Source organism: Eptesicus fuscus, chromosome 14, assembly GCF_027574615.1.
Source record: "Eptesicus fuscus isolate TK198812 chromosome 14, DD_ASM_mEF_20220401, whole genome shotgun sequence".
In the NCBI taxonomy this organism is placed as follows: Eukaryota; Metazoa; Chordata; class Mammalia; order Chiroptera; family Vespertilionidae; genus Eptesicus; species Eptesicus fuscus.
The window spans coordinates 25,682,500-25,703,026 of NC_072486.1; the positions used below are offsets into that span (position 1 = coordinate 25,682,500).

General features: G+C 42.2%; 1 protein-coding gene across 1 annotated transcript in view; it reads left to right on the plus strand.

The window, feature by feature from the left end:
• The window catches only part of PON2 (paraoxonase 2), a 53,756-nt gene that overhangs the window by 14,580 nt on the left and 18,649 nt on the right, over positions 1–20,527 (plus strand). The window contains exon 2 of the mRNA XM_008148889.3: positions 12,336–12,428. Coding sequence (XP_008147111.1) covers positions 12,355–12,428 — 74 coding nt within the window. The 5' untranslated portion in view covers positions 12,336–12,354. The remainder of the gene's footprint in view (positions 1–12,335; positions 12,429–20,527) is intronic.

Genomic DNA, 20,527 nt, shown 5'->3' on the forward strand with positions numbered 1-20,527 from the left:
TCTCCCTTCCTCGCTCTCTAAAAAATCAATTGAAAATATATGAAAGCCAAATTGCAGAAAAATTACAATGGCAAATGAATATCCAGAAAGATTCATGGCCTCACAAAGATTCAGAAGAACACAAATAAAAAGGCAAATAAAATACCTATTTTCATGCAAAAGTCTGGCAAATAAATAAAACATCACTAATAGGTAAATATTGGAGGAAAATATATTCACATTGCTTTAAACCTACTCACAACTGTAAACATACTTCTGCCCCACCCTGTATTTAAATCATCCATCAAACTGGCAAATGAGGATAAAGAAAAATTGATGTTTTTATACTCAAAGTGTAAACTGGTGTAACCTATTTGGAGTGCAATTTATAAATACCTAAGAAAGTAGAAGGTATATGTATTGCATGACCCAGCAATGTTACTCTTAGGCGTACACCCCAAATAAGCTCTCAGACATGTGCACAACAGACATATATAAGAACACATTTCCATTTTTTAATTTAAAAAAATAAAAAAAACATTTCTAATCAATATGATGTTCTATAAGTGATTTACTGATCTATATGTTATAAATTTATTTAAATAAATAAAAAAGATATATAGTATATTACTTTCATGAATAAAAAAGTTTGAAATAAAGAAGTTTAACTAATTTTATAAATTGGTCTTAATATTAATCAAAGACCTCTTACAAGGGATTATTAAAATTTTCTATGAACAGAATAATAAGATTTGTAAGCTCTCCCTTACACCTAAGATCTAGGTTTCATAAACTTTAATATACTACTAATTTTTAAAACCAAAGATACCTCTAAAGTGTGTTTTCTATAGCAGAAAGCCATCCTCAAGACATAAAAAAAAAAGTGAGTTGACAATATTGTTTAGTAAACACACATTAATACCTTACGTTTCTATATATATACAAATATAAGAAAATAATAGACAAAGAAAAGAATACATACAAAACAAACAATGGTGTTTTCCCTCAGAAAAAGGTCAGGAAGGTTTTGATTTTATCAGTCACTTTTGAATATTTTGCTATGGGAAAGTATTCCCGTGTTGCTTGTGTAAGTAAAAATAAAGAAAATCCTTTGTCAAGTTATGTGTACCCATTTGGGTTCAATATTCAGGGTCAACATATGTACTTCCATCTCTGTGTCAGAGGGAGTAAACTTCACTCCTTTCAGATGAACTCAAAGCCATTTTCCTGGCACTACTGTTTACAACCACCTCCCCAGTTGAGGGACTTTATATAATGGGTAAAACTAAAAAATACAAATAAGACTCAGAATGTAATTTTGATACCACCATTGAGTGTTTTGTTGTACTTGTCAATATTACCATGGTGAGAGGTGAAACATCCTATAATTTAAGGAATGTCAATGAATGATGTAGGAAAGTATGCTTGAAAAGGAGATCTAAAATGGTGAGCTATTAACACACAAGGCCATATTTTCCAAGATGGAAAAACTTGTTATTTTCAAAGAGCTAAAGGAGGAGCTAAGTCTCTTTGTTTGTTTGCTAGCAAAAGAACCTGTAGCCAGGTTAGGTGTGAAATTGTAGGCTTTAGGGTGTGATCTGGAAGAGAAGGCAGAACAAAGGAAAGGTTCAAATCCCTGGCATAAAGATTCCATTTTAGGGCAAAACTGGGAAGGTCCTAATAGTAAAGCCAAGTATCCTTGGATCAAGGTCCCTTTAAAATTAGTATCTACTAGAGGCCCGGTGCACGAAATTTGTGCACAGGGGGTGTGTGTGTGTGTCCCTCAGCCCAGCCTGCACCCTCCCCAATCTGGGACCCCTCGAGGGATGTCCGACTGACCCCTCGAGGGATGTCCTACCGGGATCGGGCCTAAACGGGCAGTCGGACATTCCTCTCACAATCCAGGACTGCTGGCTCCCAACTGCTCACCTGCCTGCCTTCCTGATTGCCCCTAACCGCTTCTGCCTGCCAGCCTGATCACCCCCTAACCACTCCCCTGCCAGCCTGATTGATGCCTAACTGCTCCCCTGCCAGCCTGTTTGCCCCCACCTGCCCTTCCCTGCAGGCCCGGTCGCCTCCAACTTCCCTCCTCTGCCAGCCTGGTCACCCCTAACTGCCCTCCCCTGCAGGCTTAATCACCCTCAACTGCCCTCCCTTGCAGGCCTGGTCCCTCCCAACTGCCCTCCCCTGCTGGCCATCTTGTGGTGGCCATCTTGTGTCAATATGGGGGCAGCCATCTTTGACCACATGGGGGCAGCCATCTTATGTGTTGGAGTGATGGTCAATTTTCATATTACTCTTTTATTATATAGGATAGAGGCCTGGTACACGGATGGGGGTCAGCTGGTTTGCCCTGAAGGGTGTCCCAGATCAGGATGGGGGTTCCCTTGGGGCGTGGGGCGGCCTAGGCGAGGGGTCTGTGGTAGTTTGCAGGCCAGCCATGCCCCTTGGCGACCCAAGCAGAGGCCCTGGTATCTGGGATTTATTTATCTTCTATAATTGAAACTTTGTAGCCTTGAGCAGAGCCAAGCCTCCTGCTTGCTCTGTGGCCACAGCCATTTTTGTTGGGATTTATTTATCTTCTATAATTGAAACTTTGTAGCCTTGAGTGGAGGCCTGGGCCTGCCAGGGTGTGCGGAAAGCTTGGCTTCCTCCATTGCCGGGGAAACCCAAGCCTCCTGCTCACTCCGTGGCTGCAACCATCTTGGTTGGGTTGATTTGCATACTTGCTCCTGATTGGCTGGTGGGCATGGCTTGTGGGTGTAGTGGAGTGATGGTTAATTTGCATATTGCTCTTTTATTAGATAGGATGGGCCTCTCTTAAAGAACAAATAGGCAACACCAGAGCAGGTACACAAAAGTTCCTGGAAGATGAGACATTTACTTAATATTTCTATTATCTGGTAAAAACTTGTGCTTAGACCATTTTATTAGGTTGTAAAATTATGGGATTTAAAATTTTATTTATTTTTTTTTTCTTCAAGAAAAACATCACTAGTACATATTGTCTTCCCTGGCTAAAGCTTCAGTAATATCTAATAGGATTACAAAACTCCTTGCTTAAATTATTTGTAAAAACTTGCCTGGAGCAGGAGACAGCCCCACTGTGACCTGGAAACCAGAGCCAGGAGCTGAAATATTTGACCCAATTTTCCTTTAAGTTAAGCCTTAGAGTCCCAGGCTATCCAGGTGAGACACCCAATTTCTGGGCAGAACTTAACTCTGCAGGAATCCTAGGTGGCCAGTGGCTCCCCCACCCAACCACCTCCACAGAGGGCAGTGTCTAGGGATTCTGGCAATAAAGATCAGTTTTGTTCCCACATAGGATGTTAGATACAATTAATCAACGAAAGGGCAATAGGGATTTATAGAGAAACATTCTTCAGTGCTCTCCTGGGGCAATAAAAAAACAACAACACAGAGAATTGTTTTTGCCCTTGGAAACCTGAGAGAGAGGCAGGGATAGAGAGAGAGAGAGGGTCTGGATAAATGGATTGGGATAACTGAGCACAAGAAAGAGCTAAGACCAGAGAGATGTGTCCAGGGATGGAGATGCGTGAGAACTAGAACAAGGGCAGGCACGATAAGGATACTTAATAATAACTTGCATTTGGTTGAGCTGGGATGTGACTCTCCTCCATCCCCCACCTACCTGAATCTTCAGTGCCATATGCGTTAATTATCTTGCTAGTTCTTTGGGAGCTGCATACCACAGTGTGGTGAGAAGAGAGATAAGACACAGAGCAGAGGTGGAGAATTCCAAGTGAGCAAGAAAGAAGGGTGATATAACTGAGCTTGGGTGATGCCTGAACTTCACGCTGAGGAATCTTTGGAATAGATTATGTGAGAAGGGGCTTGCACAAGTTTTCAAATACATTAAAGAGACAGGTTTATACATATGTATCAGTGTCAAAGAATGTAAAAGAAATGATCAGACATGAATCTTAGGTTACAAAGAATACTGAGGACTTAATTTAGCAGCCTTGCTCCAGCTCTGCAATTAATCATACTTTGTGTAACCAGCCAGTATGTTTTTACATCATAGCGTGTTAGGTCAACCTGTATGATAACCACTATCTGTGTCTGAAAGAAAGGAATCGGCCAGCCTGCAATTTCCACACTAAAAGTGAGCTCATCTTCCCCCTAAGGCATCCAGGCAAATTCAAGTTCCACAGCTTCTGTGAAATATAAAATAATAAAAGAAAATGTACAGGCTGAAAAAGAAATAATGATAATAAAACACTGCTCGCAGAAAAAATAAATGAAAGGCAGAAAAGGAAATAGGTCTCCAAAATAATTCCTTAAGGTTCTACGCTTCTAAAAGAATACATAATAAAATCTAAATTCCTCCTGCTTATTTGTGCTGTGTACACATAGTTCATGAGCAAAGGGGAGGGAGTGTTTCTGGAAATGGGAGCATTAACCAAGTGAGCAGTGTCCTGGTCTTTATAACATTGCCCTCTGCGGACATAGCTCTTGGCTTCTCCCACTGCCCATTGCTGTCCCTTCTCTGACCCCAACAATGGTTGCTTTCAGCTGCCACTCTTTAAAACACTGGCCTGTCCTCTTGACCAGGCTGCAGTCAGGTCACAATGTCCCTGACAATGTCAAGGCCTACCCTCAGAATCCGACAGTCAGCTGGCTAATCTCTACTTCTGTTCCTCAGATATTTCCATCAATGAGCTTTCAGTCTCTGTCTAAAACTAAAATCCATCGTGAGGTTCTCCCTTTGTTTCCTGTGGCAGGTCCAGTTCTACTTCCTGCACTCCTTTTGTCCAGCTGTATGAGTCAAAGCTGCTCACCAGAACAAAGAACAAAGGGCATGAAGGGGCACTTAAAGAAGGAAATTGTACGTTTTTCAGAAAACTCCCCTACTTGAAGAAAATACCAGAATAGTTTTTCACCAGCTCTTACTGTATACGACTATATGGATGCCCTCAGAACTTAGGAAGAATATATATAGTTACAGTATACTACCCTGTATTTACAAATGCCTATGCTAATTCAGTATAACATCACATTATAAACAACTGGCACTATGCAAAGGGGAATTAAATGGAGTTTGTATGTCGTGAAAAGCAATGGTTTTTAAAAAGAAGTCAGACATCAAAACAGTGTGAAAGAGGGGTACCAGAAGGAGGGAGCTAAAAAGATGAGAGGTGGTGATTGTAAAATGATACTCTAAAATTGAGATTCTGGAGGTGGTATAATTACTGGCAATAGCAACATCTTAAAGTATCACCATAGACCTAGGTGATCCAGTCACTGGCAGAGAGGGGCCCATGGAATGAAAGAGTTGGGTCTGGAAAGGTTATACATGTGGATGTTTAAATCACCGAGAACATTCACAATGTAGTATAAAAGGGGTTGACTGTGAGCCAAGAGCAAGAACCTTCTAGGACAGATAGGAAAGTGTACCAGGGTTGGAGGTCAGTACATAACACAGAAAGTTGAAGAGAATGTTTAGAGAAGATGCTGAGGACACATGCTTATAGATGATTTTGTTATGACTGACGATGAGTTCCAGAGGACACAACAAAAGAGTTTGGGAAGTTGGGGTGGGGAATAGAGAGATGGGAGAAAGGACACAGCCATATGAAAAGAGAGTCTGAAGGATGACAGTTGACTAGGGAGCCTGGGTGTCTCATGGTGATCACATAACATATTCATAAAGGTTCTAATGAGGTGACACAGATATTGGAGGAGAGGCAGTAAGTGCTGAAGAAGAGAAAATTCTTGCCAGAAGCATGATCCTGGGCTCTCTTGCCCCTCCGGCCAGAGGAGATGTAAAGGCCAGGAGAGGGGCTGTCTTAGGTCAAGCAAAACTAACTCTGGAGATTTCTTTGCAATTTTCCCACCTTCATCTTCTACATGGTTTCCAGTCCCTATGGATGGGGAGCAAACGGGTTTCATTCTCCGTGGACAGGGAGTGAGTTCCTGGTGCACTGAAGAACTTCAAAGCCCCATCCAGATTCACGAGAAAAGGCAAGTGGCCATCTCCAGGCCAGCGTCTGCCCTCCATAGTTAAGGCAATCCCTAAACTCAATTCAATTCCTAATTCTTCATCTCACTCTCTACTTTTTAGCCTGCCTTCCAAACACTAACACACACATAAAGCATTTAGGACCTTCACTTTCACTTCAGGCTACAACCTTGAACCTCCCTGAAGGCCATCTACTCTGCATGCTGCACTCTCTGCTGAGGATGATGTTTCTCTCTCATCAGTGTTTCTATCCATACAAGTCCCCATGTCCATACAAGACCTCATTCCAGAGAACCAGAACTTGTCTGAAATTATCTCCTGGGTTTTTGCTGCATCAAATGTGCTCTTCAATCCTTCCTGTCCCTGCCACCTCATCCCAGTTAGTGTATACCCACTTGCCCATTTGAACAAACCAAGTTATCTTCATCTTCTCCTTTCCCCCAAATCATGTTAGTCACCATTTCTATTCATTCAACTTCTAAAATTCCTTCAGTCTGCTCCTCTTCTCCCTCCCCACTGCCTCTGCCTTGTTCAGATCTGTAACTTCTCTCTGGTAGACTTGGGAAGTCTACTCCAACTCACCTGCCCACAGCCAGCAAAGTGACCTTTGTAAAATGCAGATGTTTCTCCCTTCTCAAACAGAATAAAGATCGAAGTTCTTAGCCTTTGACACAGAACATTGCATATGTTTGTCCAGCGGCCTCTCTTTCTCACTAGACTATGACCTCACACAAGGCAGGAAAATGTGCCTCCTTTATTTTGAATTCCCAATTACTGCTTGGAGATGCAGAATATGCTCAATAAATGTTAACTGGCGCAAAGCTAGCAGGTAGAGGAAACTTATAAAAAGCAACGTAGTTTTAAAGACTCTCTCTCATGAGAGTGAGACAGGCTGGGTGCTGGAGGCTAAGTCCAGTGGGTCATAATAAATTCAAGAAATCCTCAAAAGGTTGAATGGACTCTTTCAGCAGGGCTGAAAATCTGCATGTTATTACCAGCTGCTGAAACAGCCGAAGGCAATTCCCCTAACCTGATAATCCTTTACTGTTTACCAAACCTTACCTTTGATATGTATATCTGCTTTGCTAAAGGCAAAATGTGTTAATAAAAAGCGTGGGTTCAGAGATTCGGGGAGCTTAGTCACTAGAGCTAAGTTTCTGCCTCGCTTTCCCCCATGCCTTCCGAATTTATATTTCTTGTCTAGTCTCTCAATTCATTTACGTCGCAGCCCCTTCTCCAGATTCCTGAACCCTTGTGGTGAAAAAGACTGCGGCAGCTGGGCCTCTTTTAAATGGAAGGGAATACTCTGCATTTTTTTTTTATATAAAAAATGTTTTTATGGATTTTTAGAGAGAGAGGAAAAGAGAGGGACAGAGAGATAGAAACACCGATGAGAGAGAAACATCATCCATCAGCTGCCTCCTGCATGCCTCCTACTGAGGACTGAGCCCTGACCAGGAATCCAGCTGATTCCTGGGTCAACGCTCAACCATTGAAACCACACCAACCGGGCGGCAGTTATTTTTTTAGACCTCTCCTAAATAAGTTTAAAGTTTCTCTTTCGGCACTCCCCGAAGAGTTTCACTCTGCACCTGCAGCGCTGGACCCCAGCACTGGAGCCTGGGAAGCAAAGAAATGTCTGCGCCTGTGTGAAGAACCCAGCCCTATATAAGCCCAACCCAGCAGTTCTGGGAGCCGTGCTTCCATTAGTGTATGTTCCCTTGATGCCCCCTCTCCCCTTTCCCTCCACCTTGTTTGCAGTAAACCTCTTTTTTAAATCTGTTTTGCCACCTCTTCTGATTTCTATCTTGAGGGAGAACAAGAATCCCTTCACCAGTGACAAGACTTGACAGGAGTTGGGTTTCTACAATTCTCACCACCTGCTCATTCATCTCAGCTCTTACCGTGGAGAGCAAAGGAATAGCAATCTTTTAATTTGATAATTAGCAAAAGATAGGTCAAGGGTGGAAATGTGGGTCTTCATATAAATTCTCTTATGTTGGATTCTGGCTCTATCATTTTCCAGGCGTGTAATCCTGGACAAGATCCTTAAGCTCTTGCCTCAGTTTCACCACTCATAAATTGAAATAATAATAGTATCTAATTCACATGGTTGTTATGGGGATTAAATGAGGTGGTCGATATGAAATGCATGGAATAGGAAATGTTCAACACATAATAGCTGTGGTGGTTATTCTGAAAGAGTTGTAAGTGCAGTCCATTAAAAAAAATAAGTAGAAACATTATTGCTATATTGCTACATCGGAAAACATGCGTGTATTTTCTAGAGTTGAGGCTATCTCATAGTCAGCCTATGAAGGAGAGTGAAAGTTTTTGTCCCCGACGTCCCTGAATTTTCTCTCTCCCAGTGTTCTTTACCCTTCTGTCCTCTCCCTCCGGGGTCTGACTGCTCCTGGAAGACCAATCCTACAGCCCCCTGTAGAAATAGGTTTGAGTCTAGCAGGGACGGGTGGGCCATCTGGTTGACTTTCAACATTATCTCAGAATTTTTTTTTTTTTATTATTCTGCCACAGAGATACATTGACACAACTGAGAAACTCATTCATTTTAAACTTGAGTTCTGTTACTGGACCACTCCTCCTATAGTAAACCAGAAATAAGTATTTTTTTAAAATAAATTGCATAATTATTTGTAGCTAGCATACTCCATTGTATTTTATATTTGTGTGTGTTTTCTATAAACAGCAAATTCACACTGTTCAAACTAATAATTGAAGAATATTAATTTGTTAACTACAAATATTTAAAAATATATGCAACCATTTTTTCTGTTTGTGCATATCTTCACTTTTTAATGTATTGGAATACTCAGAAAATGGCTTGGGGAGTGAGCGGGGTGAAGGGGAGGGGGTCTCCTTTACCCTCTGAGAAGCCCTAAAGTGAAGCATTTACAAAGCAAATCTTTCTTTTACTGATAATAATGATCCTTTATAACATCTCTTGAAGGTATTTTTGCGTTAAAAGATTTGCCCCCTTTTTATAACAGAGGTAAGGAGAGGAAGGAAATAAAAGGGATCCGGAGGGACCAACTCCCTACCACATAGGATATAAAATGGCAATAATCATGAGTCACTTATTTCACGAGTTACCAGGAACACTGTACATGATAACATGCTGCAGAGAACTTTAAAGAGTTAAAAGTACAATCATGAAAGGCAGTCCACTGACAGTGTGCTCCAAGGAGCATTTTCAGTCAGTGAACTCTTTGTTTCTGGTCCATGGTGAGATAAGTAAGAGAATTTGAGAGTAGGCATTTAGAAACTATTATAGAAAATTGACAAAGTAATTTTACATCTGTTGAATCAAATAATAAAAGATTTGGGCTTGTATTTTTGTATGTCTGATTTTTTACTTCATTTATTTCATTTCCTGGTAATTTATTTTCATTGTACTTCGAAAGTCAAAGAAAAATCTGTCCTTCACTACACATCATTTAAGAAGCATTGACAAAAGGTATTATTGTTTCAGAAATTTTGCCAAAGACCCATTAAATTTCTAATTGTAAACTAGTTGCATGTCATTATTTGAGAAACACTGTTTCATGCCAAGTGTAGGGAGTTGCCAGCATACAAACAAGTTGCAGAACAAGTTTGTTTGTATTCAGTAACTTGATTATTTAAGCACATGAAATAACATAAACCCTGGGTTATATTCTTGGTGTTGCCTATAAACCCAGGTATCTCAAAAGGTTGCTAAGCTATATACTATAAAATTCATGGTGATTACCAGAGGGAAAGAGGGTGTGGGGAGTTAGAAAAGGTTATAGGGGGAATAAATGGTGATGGTAGGAGACTTGACTTGGGGTAGTGAATACACAATACAATATACAGATGATGTATTATAGAATTGTACCCCTGAAACCTATCTAATTTTATTAACCAATATCACCCCAATAAATTCAATAAAAAAGAGAAAATTCAATAACTGGTATGTACTATAAAATTAATAACCAGTCTTCTCCAAGCTCTTACAATGGAGAAGAAAGGCTTTTGAATTCCAAGTCAGAAAAGATCTCTCTTCCCCATCAGTCTGTGAGAAATGGTGATTCCTAGCCCTAGCATGGTGGTGGGGATAGGGGGCAGGAAGGGGCCACTTCTGCAGAAGCTGTTTCCACAGCAACACTCAGAAAGAAAAAGAGAATGGAGCTGTCGTACTCTTCACATAGTGTGATGGGGGGATTAGGAGGCCAAATGTGAGGGAACTTGCTGGTGATGTTAATAACTTTCCACTGAGGTGACTCCCAGATTCTCTGAGATTGAGGGTAGGTAGATTTTGCTGGACTTGAAAGTCCTTCGTCCTAAACTCCGGGGCATTGTTCTGATTGGTGGCCTAGCACCATGATAATGACTAGGCTTCATCCTGGATGGAGATCTGTCAGTGGCTACCAGTTCCTAAGGTAACTTATGTCAGCATCCTTAACCAAAGTAGTCCACGGATAGAATTCCCATGGCTTATGACCTTGGGAAAGAGAAAAATCTTGATTTCAAATGGAATTTGGCATGTCCTTCAATAGAATTCAATGAAAGTAGAAAGCAAGTTTGACTCAAAAGCATTAGTAGTACTTGTGACTGTGCTTTTAATGGAAATAGTTATTTTCATTATTTCATTGCACTGTTGCACGTATCTTGAAATAACATTCATACTCATCACTATTTGAAAGAATGGTGCTGTGTCTCCTTACGTATTGTGTTAATAATGTAGCACACATTACATGACTATATTACTGTAGTCAAAAGAATATTTTGATAATTGCATCGGAATGTAGTTGTTCCCCTTGGCAATCTTGTGGTTTTATTGCATGCACTTAAAAGTATTATTCTGAGAAGGTGTCTATAGGTTCACTCCTGCCAGAGGGGCCGGTGGCACAAAGCAAGGTAAGCCTCCTGGGCTTTCAAAGGACAGCTATTTATTCCTGTATCTACCATTCATATAAAGTAATATCCCCTAGGACTCAATCAGAGATACATGCAACAGAAGTAGAAGGATCTTTTTTTTTTTTCTTCCGTGGGGGGGGGGGGGGCGGGGGAGGAGAAACTGGCATCTGCTTTTTTTTTACTTTTTAATCCTCACCTGAGGATATATCTTTATTGACTTTAGAGAGAAAGGAAGGGAGAGCAAGAGAAACACCAATGTGAGAGAAACAGGGATCGTTCGCCTCCCATCAAACCCAAAACCTAGGCATGTGCCCTGACCGGGTATCAAACCCTCAGCCTTTTGGTGTACGGGACAATGCTCCAACCCACTGAGCCACCCGGCCAGGGCTGGCACCTGCTTTTATTTACTACTTGTCTACAAAACTGGTAGTTGCTGAAAACTGGCAATTGTGGCATTTCCTGCCTACATACTGTAAGGTGGCGGTTAAATGCTGGCACCATGCGCAGCTTATTTCAGGCATGCTCACTTTTCATAACTGTCTCCATCTTGACGGGTAAGTTTCTCTTTTATACTGTTTTCTTTATTCGTGTTATGGTTGTTAAAGTACAAGAAAGAAAAAGGAAGGAGGGAAGGAGGGAAGGAGGGAGGGAGGGAGGGAGGGAGGGAGGGAGGGAGAGAGAGAGAGAGAGAGAGAGAGAGAGAGAGAGAGAGAGAGAGAGAGAGAGAAGGAAGAGAGAAAGAAAGGAAGAGAGAAAGAAAGGAAGAGAGAAAGAAAGGAAGAGAGAAAGAAAGAAAGAAAGAAAGGAAGGAAGGAAGGAAGGAAGGAAGGAAGGAAGGAAGGAAGGAAGGAAGAAAGAAAGAAAGAAAGAAAGAAAGAAAGAAAGAAAGAAAGAAAGAAAGAAAGAAAGAAAGAAAGAAAGAAAGAAAGACTATCCTTATTTTCATAAGTTTAGATCAAAAAGAAGTGTCCAATCCTTAGGTCTCTAGATGAAGCATTACTAAAAGTAGGGTGTTTCTTACCTTTCACCCACATCCTATTATAAAAAGTAGTGATTCCAACATGAACTATTTACGAGACGTGGACCCTGTGTCCCTCCCCGTAATAAAGAATCTTTAAAACCCGAGTGCAGCTTCTTCCCGGGATGCGGAGTAAGGACTGTCTTCGGAGACTAGGGAAGTGAGAAAGGTACGCGGGCAGCCTGCTTGTTGGGAAAGGAGGTGCAGGAATTCCGAGTTCCAAGCCCTTTGAAAGCCCAAACTGGGGCAGGGGAGGGCGGTTCCCAGGCCCAGCGAAGGTGTCAGGGGAGGTAAGCTTTGGGTGGACCAAGGCCCGGGGCCGGGGCCGGGCGAGGGCGGAGTCGCCACGGCCCAGAGTCAGGAACCCGCCTCGGCCGGGGACGGGGGCGGAGCGCGGCCCGCGCCCTGGAGCCGGACGCGGGCGCCGCCCACGGTGCTACCCGGCCTGGCCCGAGCGGCGGCGGCTCCGTTCCGCGCCATGGGGCGGCTGGTGGGGCTGAGCCTGCTGGGGATCGCGCTGGGGCTGGTGGGCGAGAGGCTCCTGGCGCTCAGGTAAGTGGGGCCCTCCGGGATCCAGCCGCCCGGGCGCTGCCGGGACGCCCTGCCCGGGAGCCTCCCCGCCCGCGTGTCCCCGGACTCCCGTGGCCGCGGCTGCGGGAGGGGCGCAGGCCGCCGAGGGCTTAGCTTAGCGCGGGGATCGGCCTGGTGATTGCTCTCTGGATTGCTCTGCGTCCCGCCCTCCCGCCCCTCATTGAACCCCTGAGTCCACCCCCAGCTTCCAGCAAAACCCAGCACAGTTTGGGCTGAATCTGGAGACTTTCTGGAAAGTTTGTAACTCTTTGCCGTTTGCAAAGTCCTGTTCTCCCTAGATGGGCAAGCAAGTGCTTTGCAAGTCCTAGCAGGGGCAAACTTGAGCGCTTTCACTTGAAAACAACATGATTCCTCATGCATTGAAACTTAATTATAAAGGTTCATTCCGGGTCACTGGTGCTGCTTTCGCTTTGTAGCCCAAACCAGCTTCCCCCCTTTCATCAAATTGCTCTCCATCTCTCTGCTGCATAGTTTGCGGAGCTCTCTGACTTTGGCGAGGCGGGTCAAAGATACTTGCAATGTTCAGCTTCTGGTCTTACATCACTTCCTTATTTACCTCTTCACCCGGGAACCCTGAAGCCAGAATGCCCGACAGTACAAGCCTAGTCCATCTCACACTTTAGTGATAATGAAAACACAGGGGTGGGTGGACGACAGTACAAGCCTAGTCCATCTCACACTTTAGTGATAATGAAAAAACAGGGGTGGGTGGACGTCAGCGTTCCTAAATTATCAACTCAAACTTTATAAGCCACTTGCAAAAGAATTCCAGAAATACTGAGCACTTCCTGTGTATGGTGCGCTTTTCTAGGCTCCTGTAATAAAGCACAGTCTTACCCTTAAGAAGTTTACTTTGTTACAGGGGAGGAGAAAAAGCATATACACTGAGTGGCCAGATTATTATGATCTCTGAACACATAATAATCTGGCCACTCAGTATATATATATATGTGTATGTGTGTATGTGTGTGTGTGTGTGTGTGTGTGTGTGTGTGTGTGTGTGTATTAGAGGCCCGGTGCATGAATTCGTGCATGGGTGGGGTCTAGCCAGCCTGGCCAGGGGGAGGGGACATGGGCGGTTGGCCGGCCTGCCTGCTGGTCAAACTCCTGGTCAAGGGGACAATTTGCATATTAGCCTTTTATTATATAGGATATACACTGAGTGGCCAGATTATTATGCATTTAGAGATCATAATAATCTGGCCACTCAGTGTTTATCTCCAACCTATCTCTACAGGCTTAAGGAGGAAAGATTACATCCCCTAAAGGTAGAGTTCAGGGGGAAGAGACATTGGACATTGGCCTTGAAGGATGAATGGAACATATATGGGATGAAGGAGGCCCAAATGAGAATAGTAGGAGGAGAGGGGAGGATAGATTTGAGATGAGATATGTTGAGATATGTTACAAAATTGGGGCCTGCTTTGATAGGCAAAGGGGAACTACTGATGCTTGTTTGTGTTTTGTTTGTTTGTTATATGTTCTGTTTGTTTTAAACAGGAACTGTGAAACCACACAAAGCACAGCCGGTTGTGTTGGGTAGAGATGAACTTGGAAGGATGGATTGGAGTAGGGCGGTAGTTCTCAGTCCTGGCTGTGCATTTGGACCTCCTGGGGGCTGATGTCTGGGCTGTACCCCTACAGATTCTGATTCAGTTTGTGTGGGTAGGGCCCGGGCATGTGTGTTTTTTATAAATTTCTGATCATTCTATGTGCAGTTAAGAGTTGAGAAGTACTAGAATAGAGAGTGAATAGACATGGGGAAACTAGTTAAGGTATTGCAATAGCTTGGAGAGAATAGCAGGGGCCCAAATGCTGGAACCCCAGAAATGGGCGCAGTCACAGGTGATAGATACCAGAGTTTTCAGCTCTACTGTCCAGTAGCTGTAGCTTCATCTGCACATGAAGGGATGTAAGGAGGAGGAACAGTGTGTGTGTGTGTGTGTTGGGCGGGATGGTAGTTAGAGTTGGAGGAGGCTCGCTTACTGACAGGACAATGGACATGTTGACCTTAATTTTCATGTTATGTAAATGCCCATCCTGCTCTGCAGAACATTCTTGAGTTGGGTGACTTTGTCTGATCTGACCAGCTCTCAGTTCCCAAGGCAAGTCCGCCCTACTTCACAAGCTCATTAAGTTGTCCCTACACTTCAAACCACCAGTGTTACTACCAGCTGAAGTTTTCTCAACAAGCTTTTCTTCTTACTGATCTTAAAGTTTCACATTTAAGTTCCTTTAATGATAAATGTCATTGTTGTAAACCTAAGAAAAAGTAAATAAAGCTTATGTACATAAAATGTACCTGATAGGTAATTTATAATTTAATGCACTTTTTAATAAAGATTTGACTATAATACATGTTATTGAGCAGTGACTTTATAGGGTAGTAACTTCATTGGATAGTTGAAGTCCCAAATTGGTTGATGTGAGAATGTTGGAATGACTGGTGGGCGGCTAGATTTTACAAATAAAAGTGCAGGATGCCCAATTAAATTTTAACTTTAGATAAACAACGAATCATTTTTTTAGTGTAAGCATAACATATATAATACTTGGTACATAATTATACTAAAATATCATTCATTATTTATATGAAATTCAAATTTAACTAGGCATCTTGTATTCTAGCTGGCCACTCTATGATTGTAGAATATCAAGTACCTATTGTTTACAGAGTTTGGTGGAGCGCTCAAATGCATACATGACATTTCTCCTTTTAGACATTTAGAGTCTATTTTGAAAAGCAGCATGTCCCCACTTCCCCATAAGGAAAGGTTCTTCAAAAAGTGTGTGTGTGTGTGTGTGGTTGGTTTGTTTTTTGCTGTAACCTGGTACCTGCTATTTCATTATTCTACTAGAGGCCCGGTGCACGAATTCGTGCATGGGGGGGGGTGTCCCTCAGCCCGGCCTGCACCCTCTCCAATCTGGGACCCCTCGGGGGATGTCCAACTGCCAGTTTAGTCCCGAAACCGGCAGTTGAACATCCCTCTCATAATCCGGGACTGCTGGCTCCTAACCGCTTGCCTGTCTGCCTGCCTGATCACCCCCTAACCGCTCCCCTGCCAGCCTGATCGCCCCCAATTGCTGTCCCCTGCTGGCCTGATCTCACCCCTAACGGCTTGCTCCCTTGCCAGCCTGATCGCCCCTAACTACCTCTGCCTCGGCCCCCGCCACCGTGGCTTTGTCTGGAAGGAAGTTCGACATCGGAAGATGTCCAGTCGACTCTGTCTAATTAGCATATTACCCTTTTATTAGTATAGATTTTTAGAGATGGTACTTTGGCACTCAAGTTATTTTTCTCCCCCAGGGTGCCCACTTAAATTTCAACTTGAATTTCAGATAAACAATGAATTTTTTTTTAGCATAAGTGTGTCCCAGATGGATAAATGGAATCAAAGCTGTCTCTTTCCTTCTGAACTGTAACTGGCCAAGGTTCCCAGGGGAGGATGGTATAATACACCCAACTTTTCTACTCTTCCCTGGTTGAACAATAAAAGGGAAAATAGAAACACACAGACATCCCCAGGCCAGTTGCTCCCTGATGCAAAGTACACACCTTGGAATGAATCATGGGACTTGAGTACATCACAGACCTGTGTGTGGGCAGGAACCCCCAAACAAGTGCCTGAACATTCTGCTTCTTTCCTGACACCTTTTATGACAGCTGCCCCAGGACGCTATCCAGTCTGCTTTTGAATACTTCTGAAGAGTCAGGCTCTTTCCTTCAACCCCACCCTCCTTAGCATTTATTGTGTGTCTACAGTATGCTTGTCCCTGTGTGAGAAGTGTCCAAGTTCTTTATATTAAACCAAAATGTACTTTTTCTGACCTCTGGAAGATAAGCCCTTTTACATTTCTGACTTTATATATACCTTCCTTTCTATATTATACCTTCCTTTCTATATTATACATGTGAAAACTGAGGCTGGGAGACATTAACCAGTTAGTTCAACAGGTAATTAGTGCTGATCCTGTACACTAAGCTAGGTCTTCCGATTCTAAATACCCAAATACCGCTTACCAGCTCCCCCACAACCTCCGAGCTTTGCTGCCATTGGAATAGATTTTCCCCAACTCTGCGTGCCTAAGCACAAATTCTAGGTTACTAAGTGCAGGCATTACAGGGGCTCAAGAGGTAAATTCCGAAGGGTTTTACAAGTCTGTATATAAAAGATAAAGCCCCTGTTTGTCCGTATTTAAGCCTGTACTTAAAAGATAAGCCCAATCGGTGGCTTATACATTCAGGCTGTGAGATATGGAACAAAGTAATGCCTGGAAGTAATAACGTGTTGCAGTTTGCACAAGACATGTTAATACCATAGCCTGGTGCACCCTTACTGCTACCACCCAGCGAGGCAAGGGAGTAACTAACCGCCCCTGTCTTAGTCCACTCCAGGTGGGTTATACTATTTCTCCTGAATGAAAGAAATACTGATCAATTCATAGTAATGATATTGGTTCATGCTTTGTGGGTAGACAGCCTGAATTCCTTTCCCAGGTCCACTATTTATGTGAGACCTTAGCTTTTTATTTCACCTTTCTGTGTCTCAGTGTCCTAACCTGTAGGATGGGAATAATAATCCTACCTGCTCCATAGTGGGGCAGAGAAAAATAAATGAGGTCATTCTTGGAAAGTGCTAGAACGATGTCAGACACATGGTAAGTGTTCAGTAAAATTACCTGTGATGACAAGGATGTGCAAGCAGGGTTCTTAGACTTTTTATGTGGTAGATCTCTTCAGCAGCCTGCTGAAGCCTTGACTCTCAGCATCGTGTTTCTAAATGCATAAAATAAAATACATGGGAGTACAAACAAACTTAAACACTATCTAAGGTAATTCATTTAAATGCTTAAATACTTTGCCAAAATATTTTTTAAATCTAATATATTAATATATGATATAGTAACCTGGTGCGCTCTCTCTCTCTCTCTCTCTCTCTCTCTCCTATATATATATATAAATATATATATATATAGAATTTATTTCAGAGAGAAAGGAGAGGGAGAGAGAGATAGAAGCATCAATGATGAGAGAATCAATCAACAATGAGAGAGAATCATTGATCGGTTGCCTCCTGCATGCCTCCCACTGGGGATCAAGCCTACAACCCAGGCATGTGCCTTGACTGGGAATTGAACCGTGATCTCTTGGTTCATAGGTCGACACTCAACCATTGAGCCATGCCAGCCAGGCAACATGGCCTTCTTTATTAAAGCCTTAAAAAGATCTAGAGGTAATTGCATATCTAACAGTAGATATTTTGAAATAGTGGTGAGTATAAATGATATTTCGAGATGTCTACCACAACTGACATGTGATATAACAATTCTGTAATTTCTATTAGTGACAGAGTTGCTGGTACTGCTGGTAGAAGGTTCTATGGTTTGTTGCCTATACTCATCATCAAAAGGAAATGCTCAATTTCAGTTAGAGGTTTAAATAAAGATGTATTTTTTCTCCATCCAAGTTCATGGATCTCTTCATTTTAACCCATGGACTCCTTGAAGGTCACTGACCCCAGATTGAGAACCCTGAGGTATATATTTTTGGTGGCCATCATCTGAAGAATAATTGCTTATTCAGTTGAAGGAAAGCAGTACATATTCTTTCCCGTATTACACCTATCATATACTTGTAACTAAAAGGAAAATAAGCACAATTTAATGAAAAAAGAAGAAAAGTGAGAAAAACAAAAGGAATCTAAAACAGAGAAGGCAAATAGCTTTCATCTTCAGTGTCCACTTTAATAGACTGTCCTCTTGTGTCTGCCTTTCCCATCAGGAACAAAAACTATCTTTGCCAAAAGCTTGGGTTATATGATTATCCTGCAATACAAAGGGGGCTGGGAAAGCCAATATTTGGCTTGCCCGCCTCTGCAGTGAAAAGGTTCGAGGAAGAAAGAGGGTTAGAATGACTTTAGGTTTGTCAGCTAGTAGGGTCTGCCACTCTGGAATTAGAGGCCCACTAATGAGCAGGGAACTGGTAGTGCTGCCAACAAAAAGCCTAGCAGTTCTCTACTGAAAGAATTTGAAACTTGATGGATCCCAAAGACTGGAAGTGAAACTCTCTCTTTTATCATAAAGACAAGAAAACATGATTTGATTAACTAGAAGTTATGCATGGAACCTTGTGTAACTCTTCAATTTTAATAGCAGGCAGTCTGCATATCGAGAGATAATATTGCATAACTAAACTAGTTGATGAAGATTGCCCTATTAGCAAAGTGTAATCATCAGTCATTTATGCAAACTAAGTTGACTCTGAAAAATACGCCATGTTAAACTGTTCAGACACATCTGGATTTTATTTAATCCATATAGTTCATCTCCGAAAAAGGTAGATGTAATCATCATTATCCCTGTTTTTGTACAGTCAAATGGGTGTAATAGTAAGTTGTATAAAATCGGTACTTAAACAAGCGATACAGAAACTTGATGGAAACTGCAGCTGTGACCTACTGACATAGCTCCACCTGGAATCAGCAGAACCTGGGAGGTCATCTAACCTCATCTTTATTTCATACCTAAAGAAGACTGAGGCCTATGGAGATGGACTGACTTGTTGATGGTCATGCAGTCTTACTGCTACGACAGAAACACAGCGTTTCACTCCTTTCTGAGAAAAATGCAAGGGCGGATGCGAGTACTGCCTCTATGTGGTACCTCCTAGCTGGGTGTCAAATCTCAGGGGACTTGCTTCACCTCTGAGTCAATTTTCTCATCCCTGAAAAAGGAATAATGGTACCTACTTCTTAGAGCTGTGCTGAGAATTAAATGAATTCTTTCAGGGAAATCACATAGAATTGTGGCAGAATCAATCACCTCTTAGCTATTTTTATTATTGATTTCCTTTTACCACCCATAATTATCAGCAACAGCATCCTCATCACTAGTATTGCTACCACTGCTACTACATTAGGCTAAATATAGCTGTCATCCCCTTTAAATCACTCCTGCAACTCACAAACGTAAGAGTTATTATAATTTTTATTTTTAAGTTTCAGTTATTTTATTTTTCATTTTTATTATAGCTATATATTTTATATGCTTATTTTATTCATTTATTTTTTATTGCTTTATTGCTATATTGTTTCAAGAAATTTACCACTATTCGAGTTCTATGATTCTAAATACATAGTGATTAACACTTTAATTAGAAACTTTACATATGTCAAAATATAGTAGTTGCACCAGCTGCTGGTAATTCTGGGTTATCTAGGCCTAGTTTTTTGTTTTTTGTTTTGTTTTGTTGAGAAACCACTAGTCTCCCCCATATTCAATGTCTAGAAGTCAGACGCTGTCAAAGAGATAAATAGGAGAGAGACAAGTGGCAAATTGTCCTTTGGTCTCTTAAAAGTGTGGATGGGTGAACTACTTTGAAAATGTAAACTATTCTGCACTATTGGCATTATTTATAACTGCAGAGAACACACGGGGAAGGTGAGACAGCGGGAGAGGAGAGGGGAAGCCTGCAGTATGTGGCTTTCAAAACAATAGATCCCAAATGTGTTTGCCCAAACTGCTTTGTGGCCTACTCTAGGGAGGGAGGGGGGAGGGAAGATACTTCATTAGAGCTCAACATTATTCTCATTATTTCTGCACTTTCGTTTTCCTGAAACAACAACAGCAAGTGCTTTTCCAGAGTAAGTGGTGTTCTCCAACCTTCTCACGCCAGTAGATATTGTCCCGGGGATGGGACCTTCTCCACTTCTTCCGGAATAACTGCTTGTGGGGTGTCCTCTGTGTGCCAGGCTCTGAACAATGCCCTTCTCTCGTGGCCTCCCTTTCGTCACCATACCCTCCTGCAGAGGGTCTGAGCATCTCCTGGCTCCCCTGGGTCCTCAAGGGAAGACAGGGATTCTGGTTATACACCTGGAGCTCTTCCCACAACACCAGAGCTGTGCGACATGTGACCTGCGGCCAGGTGCACATTTGCATAGAAACGCGCATTAGAAGTTTTTTTTTTTGTTGAGTATTGACTTTCTTTTACAACCCACATTCACCTATAGAACTTGGTGATGTGCATTGTTATTTTAACTTCATTCTATGTTTTATATTCC